The 25604-nt window shown below is 52.5% G+C and overlaps 2 protein-coding genes across 2 annotated transcripts; one reads left to right on the top strand and one right to left on the bottom strand.

The window, feature by feature from the left end:
• Positions 1-2377: 2377 nt before the first annotated feature.
• On the top strand, positions 2378-4475 carry ATF4 (activating transcription factor 4). Its single transcript, XM_010983554.3, has 3 exons — positions 2378-2577; positions 3144-3461; positions 3566-4475. The coding sequence occupies exons 2-3, from the start codon at positions 3236-3238 to the stop codon at positions 4390-4392; spliced, it is 1053 nt and encodes a 350-aa protein (XP_010981856.1). The 5' UTR covers positions 2378-2577; positions 3144-3235; the 3' UTR covers positions 4393-4475.
• A 4147-nt stretch (positions 4476-8622) lies between these two features.
• On the bottom strand, positions 8623-12197 carry RPS19BP1 (ribosomal protein S19 binding protein 1). Its single transcript, XM_010983552.3, has 4 exons — positions 12069-12197; positions 11775-11903; positions 9558-9655; positions 8623-9131 (listed from the first exon to the last, which is right to left on the bottom strand). The coding sequence occupies exons 1-4, from the start codon at positions 12118-12120 to the stop codon at positions 8994-8996; spliced, it is 417 nt and encodes a 138-aa protein (XP_010981854.1). The 5' UTR covers positions 12121-12197; the 3' UTR covers positions 8623-8993.
• Between the last annotated feature and the right edge of the window lie 13407 nt (positions 12198-25604).

Genomic DNA, 25604 nt, shown 5'->3' with positions numbered 1-25604 from the left:
GTTTTGACTTTTGTGTATGGTATAAAACGTTTTCTTACAGGAGTGGTACCGGTTCTCCATTTGCAGCTAGGGGAAACTTTGAAGTGCTTGACCCAGGTCTCCATAATAGAATGGGTGGGGCAAGCTGCCACCGGAGTCATTCTTCCACCTCTCTACGGTGTCCAACTGGGGCAGTGTTACTCTCATTCTGAACCATCTGTGTGGTCATCCATCAAGAGGCACTGACATGTCCCAACGTACAGCAAAAGGAGGACATACCCCCTAGGTCCTTAGTTACACCTTCAGAAGACCTGGGTAGTGGCTCAGGGATTCTTCCTGCCTTTGCACCAAAAGACTAGATGCCTTATGCATATCTAGATACTTATGATTTCCCCAAGGGGAAAGAAAAACCACACCCAGCATCCAGTATGATTTGCTTCTACCAGTTTATAGTTGTTGGGTCAGCTCAGTAAATGATAGTCCTCTGAGGAAACAATGATGTAATGGAGATTGGGAGGTGGGTCAGAAGATCCAAGTTCTAATAATAGTAATAGCAACCATTTATCCAACACTTAACAGGTACCAGGCCCCTGGCTCAGTGCTTTGCATATATTATCTTACTTCATTGTAAGGATAGGTATGTTCATTATTAGCTTCATTTTACAGATCAGGAAACAGACTCAGCAAGGAAAAGTCACTTAAGCAAAATGTTTCTGCTAATAAATGGAACAGCCAAGATTTGGGGGGGGGGTTGCCCCTAAAATCTATTTTATAACCCCTACCTCATTCTGCCTTCTCTGGGCAAGACACTTCATCTCTTTAGTCCTCAGTTTATCATTGTAAAATTGATGGCCTGATTGGATCAAGTCAATGACTGGTCAGTAGTTATGTAGGACAGTGCTTCCCAAATTTTTGACATCACAGCCCTCATAGAAATAGTTTTCTGGCTCACTGAAGTAAAAGGAAGCAGAAACTCAAGGTTTCTGCCCCTACAGGGCCTGCAATGGAGAGGACTGGAGAATGGTGGAGAGCTTTCTAAGCCCTCTGAACAGTTCCCCAGTAGAGAGAGCAAGTTGCTGGCCCTGACCTGGGCTGCAGGCTCCAAACACAAACTCCCTTAGTTGGGCATGGGTTCTCAAGTTTCTCCTCACGGGCTTTAGTGGGATCTGCTAGGACGCTGTTATGCCTGGGAGTTACAGAGTTGGAAGATAACCTGAAACTACACTAGAATGAGAGATACCAGCCGAAAAAAATGTCTCCTTGTTTTTAGGGGAACTGAATCTACCGAAACCTAAAGACGTTCCCCTGTGATAGGCTGCATTCTTTAAAAGAACATCAAACTTATATTTTAGCAGAATGGATATGTAAAAAATATTATAGATTAGACTACAGGATTCTGCATCTCCCCGACTCGACTTTACACTTAGTAAGGACGCAGTGCTGGCCTTTGATGATAAGTGAGCATAGACTGGGTGATCTCGACTGAGGTCCTCAGTCCCGCCTTTCAGCTCCTGAAGGGTTGCACGTCCTCAGTATATTGCAAATGTTTGCAGATGAAAACGCACATGAAATGACATTTCCTTTTGCTTAGCTTCATCTTCGGCCTGAACACGGTCGCTAGTTGGGAGTTGCCCTGACCGCGGCAAGGAAAGCACTGCAGGGGTCGCGGCCTAACGCCACTATTTGAGACGCACTGGGGTAAGGCTGCCTGGGGCAGGAACCATGGTAGTCTTGACCAGCTAAGGGTGGCCGAGCTGGGGAAGCCACTGCAGAACAGTCACGAGAAGAGCTGGTAGAAACAAGAGCCAAGCGGCGGGAAGTGCACTAGGCGATCCGCCCGTCCCTGCGCAGATCAGGGACTCCCTCACTGAACTACCCGCCCACCTCGAGGCCTGAGCCAGTAAGAAACTCGAGATATATTAAGACTCATCATGCCTGACCAATTATTTCAATGCTCGCTCTCCGCTAGCATCTCGCGCGATAACCAGGCGACCTCGTACTCCACAGAAAAAAAACCCTTTCTTGGGATGAAAGACTCCTCTCTCCGCCCTCGGACTAACACCGGAAGTGAGAGTGTGAAGAATCCCTCCGCGCTCCTTGGCGGCAGAAGGAAGTGACTCTTTGATCTTAAAAGCCTAGTAAAGTAGTGCGCCTTTTTCTTGGGGCCATAAATAAAAAGAACTCATTTTCTCTCCACAGCTACGCCCTGGACGTAAAAGCCGGAGACTGGAAACGGTAAGAGCGTCGGACATATGACAACGCGGGGGCTGGGGGGTGGGAGGAGAGAGAGAGAGAGAGAGAGAGAAAAAAAGGCGCGGGTCACGTGACCTCGGCGGAAGGATGTGTTCTGTGATGCGGCCTCACAGAGGCAGAGTCTATAAAGGACCTGCGCTCGGCGGGCGGCCGCCATTTCTTCTCCTCTCCCATGTAGATGTAGTTCCTCCTCGCGAGTGCGCGCCTTTCCTTCTCCGCTCCCGCAGGGTCCGCAGCCACCATGGCGTATTAAAGGCAGCAGTGCCAGCGGCAGCATTGGCCTTTGCAGCGGCGGCAGCAGCACCAGGCTCTGCAGCGGCACCCCTCACCGGCTTAAGCCATGGCGTAAGTACTGGCCCTGCCCGCCTTGGCCTTGCGTCCCGACTTGGCGAGAGGTTTCCACCTGCTTGGGCGCGGCCGGCGACTGGGCGGCGGCGTCGGGGGGAAGCAGTTTTACGAGCGTCCGGGACGCGTGGCCTTTGATTGGGTGTCCCCGAGACGCCAGCGCCCCTGGGTCGGCAGATCTCAAAGCCGTGCGGAGGGGTGAGGCGGTCGGCGGCCCCGGGCCCACCCCCGGAACCCGCCGGGGTCCGGCCTGGCGCCCCGCGAAACGTGGCAGTAACCAAGATGGCGGCAGGGCGGCGGTCGGGGCGTGAGTCACGGGCAGCGTGGGCGGGGCCGGACTCGGATGAGAGGATGGAGTTCCTTCCTCTTCTGGCCGGCCGGGCGTCCATCTTGTGCAGCCTGACCTGGGAGCGGCCAAGGTTGGCTCAATGGCTCTGGGGCCACATGTTCCCGATTCTCAACAGCCAAATAGAGTTTTGATGTGGCCATCCTGCCTCCTGGGTGAAAAGATGAAACTCTCAGACCAGCTGATCGCTAATGGGACGTGGCTTCTGATTTCTATTCAGGCTTTTCACGGCATTCAGCAGCAGCGTTGCTGTAACCGACAAAGACACCTTCGAATTAAGCGCGTTCCTCGATTTCGTCAAAACTCCGCAACATGGCCGAGATGAGCTTCCTGAGCAGCGAGGTGTTGGTGGGGGGCTTGATGTCCCCCTTCGACCAGTCGGGTTTGGGGGCTGAAGAGAGCCTAGGTCTCTTAGACGACTACCTGGAGGTGGCCAAGCACTTCAAACCTCATGGGTTCTCCAGCGACAAAGCTAAGGCGGGCTCCTCCGAATGGCTGGCTGTGGATGGGTTGGTCAGTGCCTCAGACAACGGCAAGGGTGAGTGGGCTTTTTTTTTTAATCTGCGTGTGGGGTCTGATAATAGGGCCTTGTTGCTGTGTGCAGCTGATTCGATTAGTTTATTCCTCTTTAATGTTTTGCAGAGGATGCTTTCTCCGGGACAGATTGGATGGTGGAGAAAATGGACCTGAAGGAGTTCGACTTTGATGCCCTGTTGGGTATAGATGACCTGGAAACCATGCCAGATGAGCTTTTGGCCACGTTGGATGACACATGTGATCTCTTTGACCCCCTATTCCAGGAAACTAATAAGGAGCCCCCCCAGATAGTGAACCCAATTGGCCATCTCCCAGAAAGTTTACCAGCAACTGACCAGGTTGCCCCTTTCATCTTCTTGCAACCTCTTCCCCTTTCCCCAGGGGCCCTGTCCTCCACTCCAGATCATTCCTTTAGTTTAGAACTAGGCAGTGAAGTGGATATCTCTGAAGGAGATAGGAAGCCAGACTCTACTGCTTACATTAGTGTTCCGTGCATAAAGGAAGAGGATGGCCCTTCAGATAATGATAGTGGCATCTGTATGAGCCCTGACTCCTATCCGGGCTCTCCCCAGCATAGCCCCTCTACCACCAGGGGCTCTCCAAATAGGAGCCTGCTATCTCCAGGTGCCCCTTGTGGCTCTGCCCGCCCCAAACCCTATGACCCTCCTCGAGAGAAGATGGTAGCAGCAAAAGTCAAGGGTGAGAAACTAGATAAGAAGCTGAAGAAAATGGAGCAGAACAAGACGGCAGCCACAAGGTACCGCCAGAAGAAGAGGGCAGAGCAGGAGGCCCTCACTGGTGAATGTAAAGAGCTAGAAAAGAAGAATGAGGCTCTGAAAGAGAAGGCAGATTCCTTGACCAAGGAGATCCAGTATCTGAAAGATCTGATAGAAGAGGTTCGCAAGGCAAGGGGGAAGAAAAAGGTCCCCTAGTTAGGGTAGTCGGGAGTATGTGCTTGTACATAGGAGGCTAGTGCTGAAGCTGTGTTTTAATAAATTATTTTGTAGTGAAAGTACTTCTGTAGACTGCTGTCTGGTGTCTTGTTCCCCTGGAGTCAGTTTTTTCACTTGCTGTGGGGTTGGTTGTCGGGACTTGTAACTTGAGCCCAGAGTTTGTTTCCCCCAACACTGCTGGACAGTAGGTCAGGGCCACTGGTGATGTCACTTGAACCTGAGACGGGGTATTGGGCTAGATCCCCCCCCCCCCCCAGTCTGTGGCTAGGTGTTTCCCCAGAACCAAGAACTGTTGTGCTTGACGTGAGAGCCTTTAGGTATGGTTGAAGCTGGTGAGATTTAGGTTAAAGGAACAGCCTGGGTTCCACCCATTTGCTCATGATGTGGCTTTGTGCCAGCATCTATCAAGTTCCCAGATAAGGCCCCACAGCCCTTGAGCTGGGCACACAAGGAGATTAGGCTTCGCTAATAAGCTGCTGCAATTCTGTAGAGGCTGCTTCCCAGTAGGGTCTATTTAGAGAAAGCTGTTTTTGCTGGAACAAATAAAGTGGATTTGTGAGAGGTTGGGACAAGGGTGATGTTAATGTGGCTCTAGGTTCCATTCCGAGCACTTGACCCACTCCCCATGACAACTGGTGAGGCAGCCACCAAGGTGGCACCAGCACAAGTCCTGTGGGAAGGGGTATGCAGAGGATACCGAGCCATAAAGCCCACTGTCACTCCAGGGTTTTCAGTCTGGGTTCGTGCCTGTCTTACCCCCAGTGGTAAGGTGAGTACTCCCTGACTTGCTTCCTGGCACCTGCCAGAGTAATGTGGGAGAGCCAGGTCACTGCTGAACCCGGTGTAGCCGATGATCAAATGGGAGCCTTTCCCCAAGGCACCAGTGGGGCAGGTGTCACTTGGACCTTAGACTTGAGATCTTCAAGGTCTCATCTGCCCTTGGTTTGTAGAATTCCCTTCTCCAAGCCACCCATCCATGTGTTACAACTGTCAGAGAAGTTAACCCTTGTCACCTCATCTAAGCAGCTACCTGCTAAATACACAAGGATTTATTGGTTTAATAAAGATTGTTAACTAATACTATAAAAACAGTTCTGTGCCAAAAACTTAAATAAGGATTATCTTCCCATTTTACAGATGAGGAAATTGAGGCCCAGAAAGGTTGAGTAACTTGCCCTGCTAGCCGGTGGCAGAGTCAAGCCCAGGCTGTCTGACTGCAGGGTGCACACAAATCTGTGTGGCTCCCAAAGTTCCTTACAGGCAGGATTGGAAGGGCAGCCCTGGACACTCTTAAACTGGGGATACAGAGGGCACGTGTGGTTGCTGAGATTTCGTGGTTTTGATCAGATGTGTACAGTTTCTCAAGATAGTTCATATGCATCATGACTGGTGGCTTTGGGAAGGACTGGAAGAGAGTGGGGAGCCTAAGGTCAGCTGTAAGCACAGCTGCCATCTTTAAACTTTGCTTTGTGCCTCAGTTTTGCAATTGGATTTTTTTTTTTTTTATGTAAGATACAAAGAAAACATCTCCAAATGCTGCTGCTCTCTGTCCACCCCCAACAGTGTGTCTGCTTTGCTCAACCCAAGCCCAGGGCATGTGGCATGGGGCGATGGGGAGGTTGAGTGTTGAGGGCAGCCCTAGAAGTGACCTTGATGCGGGCCACAGCAGTCATCCAGTGCCAGTCTGGGCAGCCCTTGGAGATGGTGATTTAGCAGATGGGAAACACCATTTCTGGGGTGCTCTGAGGGGCAGTGTAGGCTGGAGCCCTGAAGCCAGGATACCGCGTTGGGCCCTTTACCAGGTGCTTGCAGCTAAGGCCCCCCGAGACCCAAAAGGCAGTGAGGGGATGTGCACGCAGCAAAGGTCCTCCCTGTCCTCAGCTCCTTTTCACCTTGTTCCAGCCACGATGGCTTTCCTGCACCTCTCCGCCAACCTCATTCCTGCCTCAGGGCCTTTGCACTGGCTGTTCCCTCTGCCTAGGAACTTCCTGGGTGGGAGGTCACAGCAGGCAGGAAACAGAGGAAAGGGCGCCTGAGCTGGGCTGCGAAGGGTGGGGAAAGTCATGGAGGTAGAGAATGGGGAGAGCACCCGAAGAAAGCCAACCCAGGCAAAGGAATAGACAGGCACACAGTCCTAGCTGCCTCTCCACGAGGGCCCCGGCCTCAGCGCTGCTAGAAGTCACCTGATGGGGACCCGCCTAGCTCCTGCGTGAACTTGAGTTAAGCCTCTTGTCCACACAATCTCTGAACAAACCTGGACCTGGGCCCCAGTGAGGTCCCACACGGCAGTCCTGCCCTCTCCTGCTTGGCCTCAGCCAACCCCTCCAGACTCATGGAGACCAGGGAGCGCAGATGGTGTGAGCAGACCACCCCCATAGAAGCCTCTCCTGTTGGTCCCCATGTGGGATCTTCAAGCTTCACTCAGTCCAGTGCACATGTCAGCTGCCCCAAACCCACGAGACACAAATGCTCCCAGTGCTTTACATCCACTCACTCGAGGAAGATCTTTTCCTTCTGGCCTTTTCAGTCCTGGCCTGAATGCAGCAACCCAGTGTCCTCTTATTTGGTTCCTGTCCCTTACTTTCTCAACAGATCTATCACCAGGTCCTGGGGCTCAGGGTCAGCGCCCTCATCCGTGACTCCTGCACCGCCCCCCATGGTGGCACATCATTCCTCTGGCACCAGCGCCGGGCCCCCTGCCGCCTTCTCACCGCCTGCACCCGAACTGTCCAGAGTGACTGTTAAATACAGGTTACTGAGTCCTACCACGACCCATGGACCAGACTCTCGGGGTGAATACTATCGTTAGTCATGCAAAGGGAGCCTGGACACGTAACCCCACTAGTGCTACTTGGCACAAATGTAACATAAGACCAGAAAACCCACAAGCAGAGAAGTACTGAACCCCTGCTTGCACTCTCCCCCAGGAGGGAGGCCCTGGCATTCCACTCCCAGGGAGGGGCAGGAACCAAGGGCCCTGGTCAGCCTGTTCTTCAGAGAAGCAAAATCCTGGTGAGCAAGAGTGAGCAGCTGAGCCTGCTCCTTGCTAAGCTGCTTAAGAGATGAGGGGAGCGAGTCTCCCAGGGTGCAAGTGTCTCCCTCCCCACTGTGGTCTCAGCAGGCGGGAGGGGGACGTAAGAACACCAGCCTCTCCCATCTCCGGAACAAGCCCATCTGAGGAAGGTGGGTCAATACTGGTTTGGAGCCGTGGCACCTCCTCTCCTGCCCACCTTCACCTCCTGGATGGCTGGTCTGCTTCCTACTCTCAGATGGAGGCCACCTGCAGACAGGACTGGCTCCAACAGCCTCAGGCAGTGGTCCCCTCCTGTCCCCGTTCAAGGTGGAAAGCTGGTTAATGACTAGGAACAGACTCCCTCTTCCCGGGTCTGGGTGCATGTTGGCTAAAACTCTTTCCTTTTGCACAAAAGAGCCCATGCGGTTGTGGGCACTCACTCCCTGCCAGAGACGCCAAAGTCCTCACCAGACAACGCCACGTCCTGAGGAGCCCTGTGAGGGTGCTAGGAGAGCCAGGCGGAGCTGCCTGAAGGCATCTGGGGCCCCACCCTCCACAGAAGGGCTTCCTGGGCTTTGAGGCCTTGTTGTCAACCCCGCCCTGAAGACCAACCTGGGCAGCACCACTCACTGGCTCGTGCATTTGTTCAGTGGGTCTGGCACTGGGCCCGCTGGGCGCGGTCCAGCCTCTGCCTTTTCACACTGGTGCAGCTCCAGCCCTGGCACCACCTCCTGCTCCGCACAGACCTGAGCATGAAACCCTGTTCCTTGAGGTCACCTCCAGAATGGCCCCACCAGCCCCCACCTTATGTGACAGAGAGAGGAGAAACAAGTGGCCTTTGACTCCCTGCCCCACCTGCTCCCAAGGGCACAAGCCTGGGGCAGTGGGCTGAGGCAGCAGCACCCCCTCCCTCAGACCCTGGTGTCCGTGTCCCTGGAACAAAGCCCCCAGCAGCTGCGGGCACTATTTTTGCCTCAAGAGCTGCCTTCTCAGCTGTGGCTGCCACCCCCAGGGGAGGAGGCCCGGGTGGTAGGTGGACGAACTGCTCTCTGGGTGGCGCCTGCGCTGGGGCCGGACAGGAAGACTTCAGACCCGGAGCTCTAAGATCCACTTCAGGAGGTGGGGGAAGGGAGGGAAGGATCCCTGGTGCCAGAGGAGATGGGCAACACCCTGTAAGTCAGAGCAGCACGCACAGCTCCCAGGCCACATTTATTAGAACCCAGCAGCCCTCCTATCAGAAGTGAGATCCCTGAGGGCCCACTAACTGGCCCCTCCACAGCTAACAGCCCAGAGGGCCTACTTGGGCCAAAGCAGACAGAACAGTCAGTAATGTTCCTTTCCGGCAGGTAGATGGCACCCCCTGAGCCTACAGGTATCAGCGCCCGTCAGTGAAGATCCTCCCCTGGGCTTTCAGCTCGCCAGCTCCATCCCAGCCTCCCCCAGACTGCACTCCCGAGCCATCCTGAGCCAGGCTGGCTGCACCATGCAGGGCAGGCTCCGGAGGCCAGCAGAGCTGAGAGCAGGAGGCTGGGCCCAAGGGCCCCTTCTGCTGTGCCCTCCTGGAAGCCTAGCTGCCAAAGTATTCCTGCTGGAACTTCTGGAAGTCCTCCTCGGTGAACACGGTGCCCTTGGCCTTCTTCTTCTTCTTCTTAGTCTTGGTCACAGGCCGGTCACAGGCCTTGCGGCCCCGGTTCTGGCGCACAATCTGGGGGCATGTGGGAGTCAGGAGCCCTGGGGTGGTGACTCCTAGCACATGAGGGACCGCCACTTGGAGCCACACACCTGGCACAGCTGACCAAGTGCTGCCCTCTCACACTGTCCTGGGCAGCAGGACACATCATTTCCACTTACAGAGGAGGCCAGCAGGAGGTACCCACAGGGGCCACAGGGGAGTAAGGCCAGGCCCAGACTCCCACCTTCCCGCCCCCCGCCCCTGCTCGACCCAGCTCTGCTCTCGGCCCCCCCTGGGAGAGCCTCTCACAGTCCAGCAGTGTAGTCCAGCTCCTAGGAGCCTGTAGGGTGGCTCAGCTTCCACCCTCTGCTCAGGACTGAGACTCCCACAGGTCCCAGGAACAGCCTCAGCAGCCCCCTCCCAACCCTGTTCCTTCCCACAGCTCAACCCCTGACAAACCTGCTGGGTGACAGATTCAGCCACTGTGCTCCTTGCACTGGTCATAAACCTCAGGTTTACGTCAAGGTAACCCCGACGCTCTCGCTTCTGGAACTCAGCTGTGGGTGGTAGGCAGGGTGGCATCATTTCAGATTCACCCCCTGGAAGCCTTCCAGGTCCCATCCTGACATTTCCCCACTCCACCCATACCCTCCAAAGGCCCCATCGAAGCCCCATCGTTCCTTCTGAAGATTACTGCAACAGCCCGGGCTCTTCTGTCAAAACCACACTCTACAAGATCCTGCTCAAAGTCTCCCTTGGTTCCAGTTGCTCAAGTGATTTATTCAACCCATACATCCTGAGCACTTATTCGGTATGAGGCACTGTTCTTGATGCCAGAGCACACAGCCGGAAACAGAACAGACAAACTTCTGCCCTTAAGGAAGTTACACTCCATAGGAAAAGGGATGGTAAACGAGAAAAACTGTATTTTAGAAGGTGATGGTTTTATGGAGAAAAAGAGACTAGTAAACAGAAATGAGGAATGCTAGGGAGCAGGGTTGCAATTCTAAATAGAAGGGCCTGAGAAGGCCTTGCTGAATTGAGTTCTGAGCAAAGACTGGAAGGAGAGAGTGTGCCCAGGTTGGGGAAGAGCATTCTGTATAGAGGGAATGGCCAGTGCAAAGGCTCTGAAGCAGAAGTGTGATTAATGTGCTTGAAGAAAAGAAAATGGCTGGGATGGGGAGGGGACAGCCCTAGGAGACAAAGCTGGTGGGGGAGCAGATCATGTGGGGCCTTGTGAAGCAACGTAAGAATGCAGAACTCAGGCTTTCACCGAGTCCGATGGGAGCCACTAAGGATTTGGGGTAGAGGAGAGTCAGGTCTGACTTAGGATTTTACAGGTCACTTTGGCTGTAGTGGTGAGAAAAAGATTACAGGGGTGGAGATAGGGGGCCAGTTAGGAGGCATCTGCAATAATCCAGGCAAGAGGTGATGAAGCTCAGACCAAGGCGGCAGCCACAGAAGTGGTCCTTAGATTGGCCACCTAAGCTCGAGAGTCCTTGCACTCATCAGTAATGTGCCAAGACAGGCAGTGGGAGGACGGCTGGAATGGAGGGGTGGCCCCTGGCATCAGATGTTCCTGCTCCACACCAGCATCCCTGGTGCTCAGCGAAGTCCCACTTTCCTGCCTCCACACTTTGCTCATGCTGTTTCCTCCTTGGAATTCACAGACTTTTAACAAATACTCAAACACCTTTTATGTACCTGGCCCTGGGGATTCAAAGACACACTGGGAGCTCACCAAGTCCTGTCACATGTCAATATCCCACCATTTTGCCCACAGCTGCTCCCCTTCAAGTCCATACGTCTTGTCAAGTGGCACCATGTCCCCCAACATGCTCTGTTAGAAACTGGGCTCCATTCTCGCTGACTCCCTCTTCCTTCACCCTCACAGCCACCAATGCTCTCTCCTCAGCGCATCTTCCACTCACACCATTCTCTTATCTCTGCACCATCACCACTGCCCAGGCCACAGCACCTCCTACTTGAATAGAGTAAGTGACAACAGGGCTCTGGAGACACACTGCCTGGTTTCTACCTGTACCATCTGCTCGCTTCTGTATCTGTAAAATGAGGGTAATGATAGTGCCGACCTCCCAGGGTTGCTGCGAGGAATTAAATGAACGAACATTTGTATGAGGCTTAGAACAGTACCAGGCACAAGGAGTATTAATTTTATTAAATGCTCTGTCTCTGACCCTTGTTCACTATATGTCCCCTTTACCAGGCTTCTTTCAAATTTTCAAAAGCAATAAAATTTCTGACTCCGCATATGCCGTTCTCTCTAGAGTACTCTTTCCCTAGCTCACTCTTATACTTCCTTCAGGTCTGGGCTTAAGTGTTGCTTCCTCAGAGAAGCCTAATTTGGCTTTTTATTCTAGGTCCCTCTAAGAACATCACAGTTTTACTGCATAGACCTCATTACACTTCGCAACTATACGCTGATTTCAACTCTTTGATGATTCTCTTCCCACTAGGACTGTAGACCTTGAAGGCCGGGACGATGTGATTCGTTCACCTCCGTGTTCCCAGGGCGCTGCTCCGTGCCCGTCGCACAGTAGGTATTCTAGAAAAGCCTGGCGAATGTTTCAAACCCTGACTCAAGCGCTGCCTCCTCCAGGGCACTGCCCTCAACCCCCGGAGCAGCAAGCACATCCAGCCCCTTCCCGAGCTCACCTAGGGCCGACTTGGGCACCTTTCCCTTGGCCGAGTTCCGCAGTTTCTGGCCCTGGGTCGCCTTCGCCTTCCGGGTCCGCTTCATTGGAGCCGCGCTGGGCTTGGTCTGGCTTGGCGCAACCCCGGGGGCTGTAGGGGAAAAGAGAGAGGATCGGACCAGGTTGGAGGGCTATCAGGGTTCCCATCTCACCAAGGCTAAGCCAGGCCTGGATCGTTCCGCACCCTCCTGACTCCTGTCCCCGGCCCTGCCACCTTCCCTCCAGGGTTGGACGTCCCTGGGCAGGGCCTCCTTACCCTCGGGCATCCCCAACAGCTCCAAACCCCGCCGGAGCAAGGCCGCCGACATTGCTGCGTTTAGCCCCGCCCACGCGCCTCAACTACTTCCGCCTTGGCCGCCCTTGTTGTCTCGGCGGAAACCCGAGCGAAAATGAAAGGTTCCGCCGTCGGCGGGCGGAAGTGCCCACGTTCCTTAGAACGCCTGTGTTAGGTTTACCACTGGGAGGAAAGGGGGCGGGATGTGGAGGCGGGGCCAACGCGCCGAAGGTCGCATTTGTCGTCCAATCACAAGCCAACCAACCAACCCTTTGCGAGCCAAGCCCTCGCCTTCTCCCGGAAGCCGTCCACCACTAGTCAAGCTTCGTAGGTCAAGCCTCTAGGGTCTGGCCGCTCGGTGGTGGGCGAGGCCGGGGGCACGGTGGAGTGTCAGTAGTCTCAATTTTTACGAAAAAGGAGAATGTATTTTTTGAAGTATTTTTTTCATGTTCTTCAATCAGAGCAACGTATCGCACAGATCGAGTTTGACATGAAAACCCAGCTGTCTTCCATGAAGCCAGACATTAAAGATATTTGCAAAAATGCAAAACAGTATCAGTGTTGTCCCACTAGTCTGTTTTGTTTTGGAAAATACAACTATTTTCATTAAAATATGTCACTAATGTTAATATGTGAGCTTGTTATTATTATTTAAAATGGATTAATAAGTATTTTTAAACATTCTCTGTTTTAGTTTCTAACGGTAACTGTCGTTAGATATTTACACAGACAGAAGTTCTTTGGGATCCTGAATTTTATAAGAGTAAAGAGGTTCTTAGAACGAATAGTTTGAGAACTTCTGATCTGGATATTAGTACCCTGGTACAGAGGAATGCTGTCTTGTTCACTGCCCCATTTGCAGCTCCTAGCCTGGTACCTGGCATGCGGAAGGCACTCAATAAATGAGTGGTGAATGATGAGGAACTACTGAATTCTCCAGGCAAACATGTTCTAAGGTCCTTCTGTATATCTGACACTGTAAAGTGTAGAATATGGAGATGACTCACTTGGTCCTTTGTGAATGAACCTCACTAATCTTCATCAGCTAGTCCAGGAGGGAGATAAACACCTAAACAGACATTAATAATAACAAACACAATGTCAAAGTGCTGTTTTAAAGGTTTACATTTGTTAACAGACTTATCACTCCCTGCCCCTGACTCTGACGTATGAACTTCCCGATTTACGGATGAGGAAACGGGGACACAGAGAGACCAAGGAGCCTGTCCAGGTACACAGGTGGTGTCAGAGCTGGGAATAGAGGCAGACAGCCCTGCCTGAGCATCCATGTACTGCTCTCCTGTGCCAGCCACCCAGGAGAGTACTGCTGAGGCCCTGAGTAGGGCCTGTCAAGCCATGGAGGTCAGGAGGCCCCTGTAGGAGAAGAGCAGCTGGCCAAGGTGGGAAGAAAGTGTCCCAGGCAAGAGGACTCCATAGTGAGGGCAGATCCCTTGGGGACAAGAGTGACCCCAGAGGAGCAAGGGGGACAGGATAGTTTCTCTGGCAGCAGTCTCCATGGAATTGCCCTGAGGGCTGTGTGGTGCCTGGAGCCCAGAGAAGTCAGCTCTTTTTCCTTGCTTCTGAAATGGCCAGATTGCTTTCTTATTTCTTTTATTCGATTTCTTTTTATTATAATCATTTATTTTTTATTGACTATTCCCTACCCACTCCCCCCTGTAAACTCTACAAAGGCAGGGATCCTTGCTTTGTTCCCTGTTACATCTCTAGCGCCTCCAACAGTACTTGGCATATAGTAAGGACTCTGTAAATGCACGAATCAGACGGATGAAGGCAGAGATGTCCAGGTGGTCGTGGGATGTGTGAGTCTGCCCCTCAGGAGGGCAAAGGACCAAGCTCGACCATACCCCCTTTCTATGAATCTGGGATGTATTCCAATATCCTAGCTAAGCGGGGGGGATTCCGGCTTCGTTTTCAGCTCTCCGGACGCTGGTAGGGCCAGATGGCCACTAGGTGGCGCCGCAGGACAGCTTTCTCGCAGGGCGCGGCTCAACCATCCCGGTCCACCGCAGTCTAGTTGGGGGTCCGGGTAGGAGTGTGGGATCAAGATGTCCTTCGGCGTCAGCCGGCTCTTGGTGGCCAACATTGCTCTGGCTCTGGCTTCCTGCTGCCCCTGCCCCGCAGCCTTCCGGGCTAGACAGTCTTCCTGGGCTTGACCTGGAGGAGTGTGTGAAGTTGAGGCAGAGTCACCAGGCTGGGCATCCGGGTGGGGAGGGGAGGAGGCCCTCTTCCGGAAAAGTGTGCAAAGGACTGCTGGTCACTCACTGTTAGGAGGCTGTGCGACCCTCGGCAACCCCTTAACAGACAGTGCCTCAATTTCCCCATCTGTTAAATGGGCTTAGTTCCCTAATAAAGAGTGTATGAGGAGCCAGTAAGTTAATACCGGTAAGGAACTGGGTAGGTCAGCACCCAGCAACTGTTCATGGCCGATATTACAGACATGTCCACTCCACTCTGAGCAAGAGCAAGAATGAGGTGCTCACATTTGGGCACCTAAGAAATGTCAGGCCTCCCCTGGACTCCTGATGGGACAGGCTCAGGGATGGCAGCTCCCTCCTGCTCTGTCCCTGTCTCTGGGGCGAGGCTGGGGTTATAAAGTCTCATAGGCGGGTTTCTGTCCTGGTTGCCTGACGTCTAGGTGAGCTGTTTACTGATCTCAGCCTGTTTCCTCATCTGCAGGTGGAAGTGCTGGGCTCCCGCACTCCCCTCGGTGCCCCTCAGTGCCCCTCAGTGCCTGCTCAGCCACACAGAAGCAGCATCACGGTGAGGTTAACTCCTCCCTATCTCTGTTGCCCGTGTGCCCCATCCATGTCTCTTTCTTGGCCTTTCTGGAACCAGATTAACCTCACCAGGCCTTGGGGGTGGGGGTGGGGAGGGCTGAGGCTCAGAGGGAAGTGGGGTCTTCTGCAAGGTCACATGGCACTTCAAGAGCAGAGTGAGGACTAGAACCTGGGTCTCTGAGTCCTGAGCAAGAGTGTGGTGAGTGTGAGTGAGCGTGAGTGTGTGCATGGCCTTTCTGAATTGTGTGTTGGAGGGGGCATCTGGGGTCTTGTAACTTGCTTTTTCTTTTCTCTCCCCATCTTTCTGTGGCTCTTAATCTTATCCTTATCTCTGACTGTTGTCTCTCCGTGTCTCTGCCTTCTCTCTCCTCTCTCTGTCTCTGAGTCCTCTCTCTTTCTCTTCCTCAATCAACACCCCTGTCTCCCTCGCCACCACCCAAAGCTCCTGGCTTCTCTCCACCTTCAAACTGAAAACCTAGATGGAATTTCCAATTGCCTCTTCCCACTGGCAATTGCGAGTCTCTTTATGTCCGATGTCTCTCTTCCCTCCGCCGCCTGGCCCTGCATTACTGCTGAGGTCTCTCTTGCTTGCCCTCCTCCGACTCCTGCCATCAGCGGCTTTGAAGTGCGTTCACAAGAGCGCTCAAGAGAAAATCCATTTCTGCACTGTCTGGTTCTAAATGGACGGGGAGTGGGCTCCTTTAGGCCTCTGGTCTCATCTCCTCCTCTCTCAGGCTCCCTGGAGCTTTCTTTTCTAAAAGGTGATGCTCGTGTCTCCATCTTATTTCCTCCTGACCAGGCTGTCGCCAGGCAATCACTCCTCATTTCCTCCTGGGTGGGGAAGGGGGCCGTGGAGCAGAGGGAGGTGTTGGGGGATGGGTGGGGTGGAGGGGTGGTGGTGGGAAGGGAAAATAGCCCAGGGGACTGGGGCTGACACAGATGCTCTGGGCTCCAAAGCCTAGGCTCACACAGCTGTGTGCCCAAAAACAAGCCACCTTCTTTCTCTGGACCTGTTTCCTCCTCTGTGAATTGGGCTTTGAGAAATATTGTCTCGCCCTCCTCCCAGGACTGAGATTGGTGGAGGCTCAGAGCTCCTGGCTCCTGGGTCCTGAGGTCTGGAGGAAGCACAGGTTCTGGAGCCAGGCTGTATAGGTTCCAATTCTGGCTTTTTTATTCACTAGCTGTGTGACCTTGGGCAAGTTGCGTAACCTCTCTGTGCCTTGGTTTCCTCATCAGCAAGTTGATTATAATAATGGTCCCTACCTCGTAGGGTGGCTGTGAGGATTGAGTGTGAAGTGCTTGGAATAGCACGCTGGGCACAGGATAAGCGCTGTGTGTTTGCAAATAAATGATTGCCATGTGGGCCAGCCGTGTGCTCTTGGGACCTGTGCCTGCATCTGTGCGCGTAAGCTTGCATGTGTATGTAGCTGCTGGGACCCCCGCTCTTGTGATCAGCACACAGGGAGAGTAACGCTCAAGAGCCTGGAGCCAGCAGATCTGTGTTCAAATGCAGCCTTTGCCACTTACCAGTGCAGGGACCTGGGGAGGTTATATGGCCTCTCTAAGCTTTGTAAGGGGATTCGTGGGGGCTGGCGGTGTCTCCCCTAGGGATCTGTCATGGGAGGAGGGTGCAGTAGGAGGTTGCAGAGAATGTCCACAGCACCAGGCCTGGCACTTAATCATCTGTTCACTCAGCAAACACTAGGAGCCATGTTGTGTACAGGAGGGTGGATTCAGGGTGAACCAGGGGCTCCGTCCAGGGCTGGTGGTGCTCAAACATTCATGTTACACTCTCATCAAGTGTGAGCCTCTTTTGCTCTTAAGGCCTGTGTTTGTGACTCCAGGGTTTGTGGGGTTCAGGGTGGCACCCACAGACAGGCCCCAGGGACAGCAGCCCGTCTTGGGAGGGAGAGGTCCAGGCAGAGGCTGAGTGGCTTCTTTTCAATGATTTGAAAAGATAAAATTGTTGGCATGACTGATTTTAAGAACTTAATAAAGTTACAGGAAGAATCTACTACAAATTCTCCACAGTGATCTAGGGTCAGATAGTGACTCTGGGTAGGCGTCAGAGGTGGGGTCTTTTTAATGGCTCCACCCTGACCAGCCAAAGACACAGCTCTGCCCTAAATTGCTGTGTGACCTCGGTACATCCCTTCCCTCTTGGGCCTCAGTTCCCCCTGGGGTCAAATGGGAGGGGTCCCCCAGCCCTGACAGGCCCCCAGGGCCACTGAGATGTCAAGAGGTTACAGGGAGAGGAAAGGTGAGCTTGGAAGAGCCAGGGGAGGGCTTGGGGGCTCTCAGTAAGCTAGCACTCCTCTTCCCAACCAACTCGTACTCTGAGACTCACCAACGTGGTGGGGTCAGATGGGGGGTCCTTAGGCAGAGCAGACTCGGGGGGCTCGTAATCATTGTGAGATCTGGAGTAAGTCCCTTCTCTGGTCGGGGCCTCAGGGTCCCCATCTGGCCAGGGAGGACAGATACTAGGGTTATGGAGGTAGAGAAAGTGTCAGCATAGGGCTCCTCAAGGGGCAGAGGATGAGGAGTGGGAGGGCTTCTGGCTCCCAAGGGGAAGGGGAGGGTTCAGTTCCTTCCAGCCTCAGCTTTTAAATTCTAATTACATCTCCATTAAAATGCAAATTTCCAACAAACACTCGGAATGGAGGCTCTGTTGTCATGGCAACTGAAGTCTGAGGTGGGGAGAAGGGAGCTGGTCTCCATCTCCTGAACCTTCCTGACCACGCTGAGGCCTGCCTAGGAACCTCCCTTCTCCCCTTCTCAGAACTCTGAGCATCTCATCAACAGCTTGGGGGTCCCCTGCCCTGAGGCTGGGTCTTCAGGGGAAGACAGCTGGGTAACTTTGCTGAAATCATTTTCCTTCTTGGCCTCAATTTCTCCATCTGCGAATTGGGGAAAATTTTTATAGGCCTCTCTTGCAGGTTTATCCTGGAGATTCAGTGAATTAATGTGCAGGACATCAGGGAAGGGGGATCTGCCCTCCAGGTGCAGTTTCAAGGTATTTGATGAAGCCATGGCCTGGACCCCTCCCCATGTGGAATCAAGGTGTCTCTTGCCTTGGAGTTCTAGCCTCTGCTCCATCCCTGGGCTAAGAGCCAAAAGGTGGTATGAGAGGGACCTTCAAATCCTGTGTAGTCTCAGTCCTGCAGGTTGAATCTTCCCTTACACTAACACTGTAGCCATTTGACTTTATGGTCTTCTTTCCTTGCAAGGGGGATATGGATGTCTAAAAAATGGTGGGGGGGGGGTCTTTTTGCCCCCAGGTGATCTGAAAACAGGGAGGATAAAGAGAAAGAACTTCGATAAGGAAAAGAGCTGACAAAAGGAGCAGGAAGGGATGAATATATGGAGGAAGAAGTTGTTTCCCTTTTTGCCTCTGCTTCTAGGAAGCTCAGATTGAATAGCATTATTATTGTATTACAGTGATAACTGTAACTGATTACATTATTATATTACATGACTATATTATTCAACTGTAGTAAGTGTCCCTTTCAGCTTTCAAGTATATCTAGCTCACTCCTTTTCCCTAAATGACTTCTAATCTTTTATTTCACTTTTTAAGAAATCCTCTTTAGAAATAGCTAAGAGTATAAATTATAAATTAACAATTATGACAGAGAGAAAAAGAATGAGCTTGGATTGTTCTGTGCCAACCTTTCAGACTCTAAACTTCCTGGTGATTGTGGCCTTATGCTAAGTGGTAGAAGGGGAAGACGGGGGGGGGGGGGGGGGGTGGGGTGGGGGGGTGGGGGGGGATGGGGTGGGGGGATGGAGGGTGGAGGGTGAGGGGTAGGGAGGGTGGAGTTGTGGGGAGTGATGGCTGTAAATGCGTCTGATGATTGATTTTAAGTTCCTAATGCTAAGCTGGTAAGATTGTATCCCCGCAAGTGAGGCTCAAGGGGCTGGTCTTGAAGGGGCCAGATATTGAACAAGACGGGAGCTCAGTTCTTAGAAGAGGCCAGAGAAGGTGCATTAACTCCCTTACCAACCATGACGAGACAGTGTTGGTGTTTACACCACCTTCCCTACCTCTGCCGCTGCTTCCTTTGCAATTGGGCGGGGTCAGAAAATGAGTTCTGGCTGATGGAGTGTTGGTGGACCGGATGGTGCCACTCTGGGCCTGGCCTGGCTCTTGAAAGCATCCCTTGCAATCTCCAGCTCATTTTCCTTGCTACCATGACCTTGGTACAATATATTGTGGATGGCAGAGGACTGTCCAGTCGGACTGTGATGCATTTAAGCAATAAAATATTGTTGTTATATTTTTTATAGCTCTGAGATTGCAGGGTATATTTGTTGCCCCAGCATAGTCTATCACCTCCTGACTAATATACCTATACTAATATACCTCCCTGTTACCCTCCTGACAGTCCCCCAGGAGCCCCCAGGAGGTCAGGCTGGGATGACCTGTGTCATGTGAAGTTTGTGCACAGAGGCAGAACGAGGAAGAGCAGGCTTTGTCATGGCTTCAGGGTCCTGAGTCTGCTCGGTGGTAAACCCTGGTCCCCTGAGGGCTCAAGCTTCAAGAAAGCAGAGGACCAAGAAGCCTGGAGCTGGGACTTGAGGGGTATGGGTGGACTGAGACTTCGGCCAGGCCCCAGGGGCTTTCTCAGCCACAGAAAAGGAAACCCCTGAGATGGCTTAGAGGGGGCACTTAGAGAGGAACAAGGGTCAGAGGCTGGCGTTCTCATCCTGCTCACGTCCTTGCTGGCAGCCCAGGACAGTCAGCCCCCCTTGGGCCTCCTTTGCCAACCTGTGAAAAGAGAAAGTGTGAAATGTCTGAATCTCTTCACCCCACACAGGTGGAGCTGAGGGTGCAGGGGACAGGGGCTGGGCGGGTGGTAGGGACTTCTATGGACCCCAGAATCCTTAACTAGATGTGTCCGGAGAGGCTGCCTCCCAGTGAGAAGCCTGGAACCAAGAGTCAGGATGTGGCTGGAAGGGAATCGCAGGATCTCCCAGGAGGGAGTGGAGTTAGAGATTTGCACCAATAACTCCACCCAGGACCCCCAAAAGGGGACAGTCCATTCCATCCCACCCCAACAGGTCCAACCCAGCCAAAACTCCCCAGGGGTCTGCCTTTGCCCGCCCTGTGCTAGGCTTTGGAGACACAGAGAAGAATCTCTGTCCCCACCACCATCAAGGAGTCTTGGGGGGAAGATGGGTGGCAGTGCCCCTTGACTGAGGAGGAGGGGACAGGAGGGAGGGAGCATCTGTCCAAGGCCTTGTTACCCTGAGGGCAGGACTGGCTACCTATCTGGATCCCAGTGCAAAATAAAAATTCAAGGCCCCTTGTTCCAAAACTGTTGAGATGGTGAGCTGAGAGCAGAGCATTAAACCAAGTATGAGGCCCTTGTGAACACGGGGACGGGGGGGGGGTGGGGGGTGAGGTGGTGGGGGAGGGAAGCCCTGTGTGACTGCACATGTCGCACCCCAGGGCCGTTGCCCTGTCCAAGGGCACAGGTTGCCTGGAAGGGTTTTCAGCTTGGGCTTTTTCTAAGGCATCACCCTCCACACCTCACCTCACCCCAGCACAGAAACCAGACGCCTGCTTAAGGTCCTGGCTGGAACCAGGGGCCAGAGACTCACCCTGCCGGTGCCTAGGTTGACTCACCTGCAAAATAAAAAGAATAACACCCACCTCCAAGGGTTGTGAAGCAAAAGCTTGTGAAGCCTTGGGATGGGGCAGTAAAGATCCGCAGGTGGACCACCCTGGGGCCTCTAAATGACAAGACCGCCATCCCCGCTCCCCGGCCTGCGCCCCGGCCTGCTGTTCACACCACAGCACTTAACTGCTTTCTGACCACCTTGTGTTTTCCTTCCACTTCTTATCCTTGTTGGTTGTCTGTCTTCTCCATCATGACCTGAGGACCGCAGGGTTTCTATCTATCTTCTTTCCCCCGTGTCTTTTGATTGGAGCTTTTAGTCTATTTACATTTAAATTAACTATTGATAGGTGTGCACTTACTGCCATTTTGTTAATTGTTTCTGGTTGTTTTTGTTGTTCTCGGTCCTTTTCCCCTTCTCTTGCTCTCTTCCCTTGTGATCTGATGACTTTCGTGTTCTGTTTGTCTTCCTTTCTCTTTATATTTTTTTGTGTATCTGTTATCAGGTTTTGGTTTGTGGTTACCATGAGGTTTTTATATGACATCCTATGTATATAATGGTCTATTTTAAGGAGATGGTCGCTCAAGTTTGAGTGTGTTCTAAGAGCGCTACGTTTTTACCACCCCCCCATTTTATGTTTTTGACGTCATATATTTTACATCTTTTTATTTTGTGTATCCTTTAACTCATTATTGTAGATATAGACAATTTTGCTGCTTTTTCTTTTAACCTTCATACAAACTATGTAGGTAGTTGCTTCACTACCTTTACTATGCCTTACTGTGAGATTTTTTCTTTCATAATTTTTGTATTTCTTGTTATGGGCTTTTCTGTTTAAAGGAATCCCTTTAACATTTCTTGTCAGGTCGGCTTAGTAGTGATGACCTCCTTCAGCTTTTGCTTGCCTGGGAAATGCTTTGTATCTTGTTCTTACCTGTAGCTGCAGAGCCCCGAATGGTGCCTGGCAGATGTTTGTTGAATGAATTAATGAGTGTCAAGCTATTTATTAGGTAAAACTTATGTACTGAGCACCTACTATGTGCCAGGGGCTGTCTGAGGATTCAGTGTGAGGGAGGTTGAGGCAGGAAGTGCAGGATGGGAGCAGGGTGACAGTGTGACTGTGAGATGGTAAAGCCTGGAGGGGTGTGTGGGATGCAGATGGTGTCCACTGACTCCAGGATGGGGACATACAGGGGAAGGCTTGGTCGGGAGGAGGGAGCATTTGTTAGTTGTGTGGATGTAACCTGTCATGGGGAGCTCACCCCTTAGTGGGCAGCCTATTCCTTGGCAGGATGGCCTTCAGTCTTGGGAAGTTCTCCCTGAACCTGGGGTAAAGTCAGCCCCAGGTGTCCACAGTGTCTGTCAGCTTCTGTGCTGGAGATCATGTCTCTGGAATTGCCCAGGGGGAGGCAAAGCCCTGTCTGAGGATGGTGCACCTTGGTAACCCCTCTCTAGGAGGGAGTTCTGGATGACCACCCCTTGCTGAGGCCCTGACTTGGTGGACACTGGCAGAAGAGGTCCCCAGAGGGTCCTGGCAGCTCGACTCAACCCCTCTCCTGAGAAACGAGTACAAGGAGTCTGGTGAGTCCACCAGCCCTTGGCTGAGCCACCCCAAGCCACACAGTTCATCGCGAGCTCAGACCTCTCTCCAGGGCCCCAGACTCACATCTCCGTGGCCTCCTGGGCGTGGCCTCAGTCTTGGATGTGGCACAAACCTCCAGCCTCAACAAGCCCAAAACGGAGCTTACTTTACTCACCCACACCTTCTTCTCTCCTTTGTCTCTCTCTAGACAGAAATCCGGGTGCCACTCTCCCCTTTTCCTTCACCCCACATGAGGGGAGTCACTGTCTCTGGCATGACTCTGGAGCTGGCTGCCTGGTTCAAATCCTAGCTCCACCATCTATGGGCTTTGTGACCTTGGGCAGATAACTCAGTCTCTGTGCTTTGGTTTCCTCATCATAAATTGTGCCTAACAGTACTGTCAATCCTGTAGCTTGTTGTGAGGATGAAATGAAAACGTTCTAAGTGCCTTATGGACGTAGCTATCGTGTTTTTGGTGCCCACCCATTTACAGAGCACTTTCCCAGTTAATGTTGTGTGACATAGGTGTCATGCTTAATCTGTGGTATAAGTGCCAGAACTATTTGACAAACGTGGAAATTGAGGTTCCCACCTACTCAATGCAGTGGAGAGGCTGGGACCGGGAGTGGGGGTCAGACCTGGGTGTGAGATTAAGTTAGGTCATTTCCTGTGTGTCTTTGGGAGATGCCCTCTCCCGTCTGAGCCTGTTTCCTGAACTTTAGAGTGAGGATTATAAGCCTTACTTTGCAGGACTCTTACAAACCCACTCCTTTTCCAGCTGCATGACTTTTAGCCAGGTTACTCACCTCTCAGTGCCTCAGTTTCCTCATCCATAAAATGGGAGTGATAATCTTAGCATCTACCTCCTAGAGCTGATGTGAAGGTTAAATGAAGCAGTGTGTGGAAGTGCTTAGAACAGTGCCTAACACATAATAAAGACTGTATCAGTGTCTGTCATTATTATTAGTTGATAACATTTACACATAGGCACAAGATTTCCCATATACTTCCAAGAGGTTCATCTCTGGAGAGTCAGCATCCTTGGATTAGACATCCCCTGGGATTCCTTGTCAGAGATGTGGCGGGGGTGTGTTAGAGACCCCTGTGGAGGTGGAGCTTGTGGGTGGGGGCTTCAAACCAGAAAGAACACTTTTGAGTCCTGGTCGTTCCTCTTACCTACTTCATGGCCTTGGGCAAGTCATCTCCTCTCTTTTGAGCCTGTTTCACCTTTTGCTGGTAATATTGTGAAGTATAAGTTAGGTCAGATACAATGCCTGGCAAGAGAAGACCCTCAAGAAATGATCGCAGTGATTCTGATGCCCGGCACAGGGCAGGTTATCCACAACAATTTCCTGGCTGTGTGTGTGAGTGCCGTGTCTTTTAAAATACCGGGGAGGGGGGCTGTTCCTAATGTCCCTTGCTTACTCTCCCAGCTGCCTCCCCACGCTCTGCCAGCACCCTGCTTTTTCCACAGTTCAAGTCTGGTGGAGGGGTTCCCTGCAAGGAAAGTAGGGGGCACACACAGTCCCAAAGGAAAATGGAACTATGGCCTCTCTCCTTTCCCTGAAATAGGAGAGGAAATCCTCCCTCCCTCTCGGGAACTACTGAGCATTTCCTCTGACTCCAGTTCAAAGCTCCGCAGAGACCTGAATGAATTAAAGATGTAATTAAATTAGGTATCATTCATTATTCGAAGGCTGGGATTCTTTGGCAGGTGGGGTGGTGGAGGAGAGGGGGCGGGGCCATCATTCTGCCGGGGGAGAGGCGTGTGTTTGGCCAATCTGGGGCCCAGGGACCTGGGAGAGAGAGCCGGCCCCCTCCCCATCTGCTCCCACTCAGAAAGGCCTCCCTACAGCCTCAAGATAGTCGGGATGCCCACTATCTCCTTGGACAAGCTTGCACCAAAGCCCTTTCTCTCTCAGCCTGATTTCTCATCTGCAAAATGAGGCAAAGCAAGGAGGGAGGACTGTATTAAACAGCTTTTAAGGTTGCTTTAGGAAGTAAGTTTTTATCTAAGAACTTGGAGATCTTTCCCTTTGAACACCTGCAACACTCTCCTTGCTGGAGGAGTCATTTTGCACCCCCCCCCCAATCCTAGGGAATTTAGTCAAGCATTTCTTTGGCTCAGTTCACTCATCTAAAAGGAAGGGAAACTCAGTGAATGGGTATGACAGGTTCTGTGCTGGCTGCTGGGGATACTGAGATGAGTGTGATACTTCTTACCCTGCAGTGTCCAGTGGGGGAGACAGAGAAGCTGGGCCTGGAAGGAGAAAAAGGAGGAAGGAAGGCACTCCAGGTGGGGGGCACAGCATGTGCAAAGGCCTGGCGGCATGAGACAGTGTAGGGATGGGGCAAGTGTAACTGGAGCATGGAGGGGGGCAGGTGTGTGCCAGGGAACGAGGCTCCTGGGCCTGGTGTGTGATGGGGAAAGGGGGGGAGGTTAGCACTCTTCTGCATTCCCAGAGGAAAACAAAAATTTTCGAAACTGTCAGATATATGATAGAACTGTCAAGAGTACATGAAACAGCCACGTACCCTGGGAAACGGAAGTCGCGACTCTGTTTGTTCTGTGACAGTGTGAAAACTCACAACCTTTTCATCAAGATGGGTAATAAAAACACAGGAAAACTAGAAGCATTTTTGTTCAAGTCTGCTGAGGACGTTACTCCCAGCCTGCCCAGTTTCCGCCCTCCGGCCTGGATTCGTTTATGCATGTCAACGGTTGCCCAGATTTGCAGACATCTCACTCTGCTTTGGTTCCTCGACTTGTCAGCCATCTTCACTGTGGTGTTCTTGGTCACTGTGGATATTTGAAAATGATGTCAAGGGAGAAATTGCTCTCTCTCTCCCTGGAAATCTTTGGCTGGGGACACCTCTCTCACAATCTCTGTCCTCTGTCTCCTTCTCCCCCTTCCTTCCCTCCACGACCTCTTCCCTCAACCCTAGTGAACTGCTGGGAGATGTTTGGGTGGGAATGGACACTGTCCAGGTTGGGGAGAGGCGATGGAGAGGTTCAGCACCACGGACAGAGACACAAGCCAGGAACTATAGGAGGTGATTCTGCAGGCTCATGACTGCTGCTTGGGTTGCCTTGAATGCCAGCTCAGGAGGTCTGGACGCAGGGAGCTGGGTTAGGGGCTGATGATGTCAGAGGAGCTCCCCATGAGTCCAGAGGTGATTTTGCCAATGGAACTTTCTTTCTCCTTTTGTTCCCAAGACCCTCAGTCACTGCCCCCTACCCTCACCTGCCCGTTTCATTTCTTCCTTGCTCGGCAGGTCTTGGTTCATGCTCTTTATCCCTCCACCTTCCACTTTCCCTTCTCCAGTCCCCAGCCTGCCTGCCCCTGGGCACTCAGTGCCACCGCTCAGGCCCTCACTCCTGTCTCATGCAGGAGTTTCTGGCCTGGCAGTCACAGGAGGCTCTAGTGTGGCTCATCTGTATGCATGCTGTGTGACCTTGGGCAAGTGTCACCCCCTCCCACCTGACCTCCTGGCATCAGAAAGGGGTGGTTTGGA

This window comes from Camelus dromedarius, chromosome 11, assembly GCF_036321535.1.
Source record: "Camelus dromedarius isolate mCamDro1 chromosome 11, mCamDro1.pat, whole genome shotgun sequence".
NCBI classification, from domain to species: Eukaryota; Metazoa; Chordata; class Mammalia; order Artiodactyla; family Camelidae; genus Camelus; species Camelus dromedarius.
Note: the sequence above shows the minus strand (reverse complement) of the source record. Positions and strands in the feature narration are given on the sequence as shown.

Coding starts and splice junctions, on each gene's coding strand:
- ATF4 (XM_010983554.3), top strand. CDS start 3,236: ATGGCCGAGATGAGCTTCCTGAGCAGCGAGGTGTTGGTGGGGGGCTTG. Junction 3,462..3,565: donor TGCCTCAGACAACGGCAAGG/GTGAGTGGGCTT, acceptor AATGTTTTGCAG/AGGATGCTTTCTCCGGGACA.
- RPS19BP1 (XM_010983552.3), bottom strand. CDS start 12,120: ATGTCGGCGGCCTTGCTCCGGCGGGGTTTGGAGCTGTTGGGGATGCCC. Junction 11,904..12,068: donor GCTGTTGGGGATGCCCGAGG/GTAAGGAGGCCC, acceptor TTTCCCCTACAG/CCCCCGGGGTTGCGCCAAGC. Junction 9,132..9,557: donor CTGAATCTGTCACCCAGCAG/GTTTGTCAGGGG, acceptor ACATGCCCCCAG/ATTGTGCGCCAGAACCGGGG.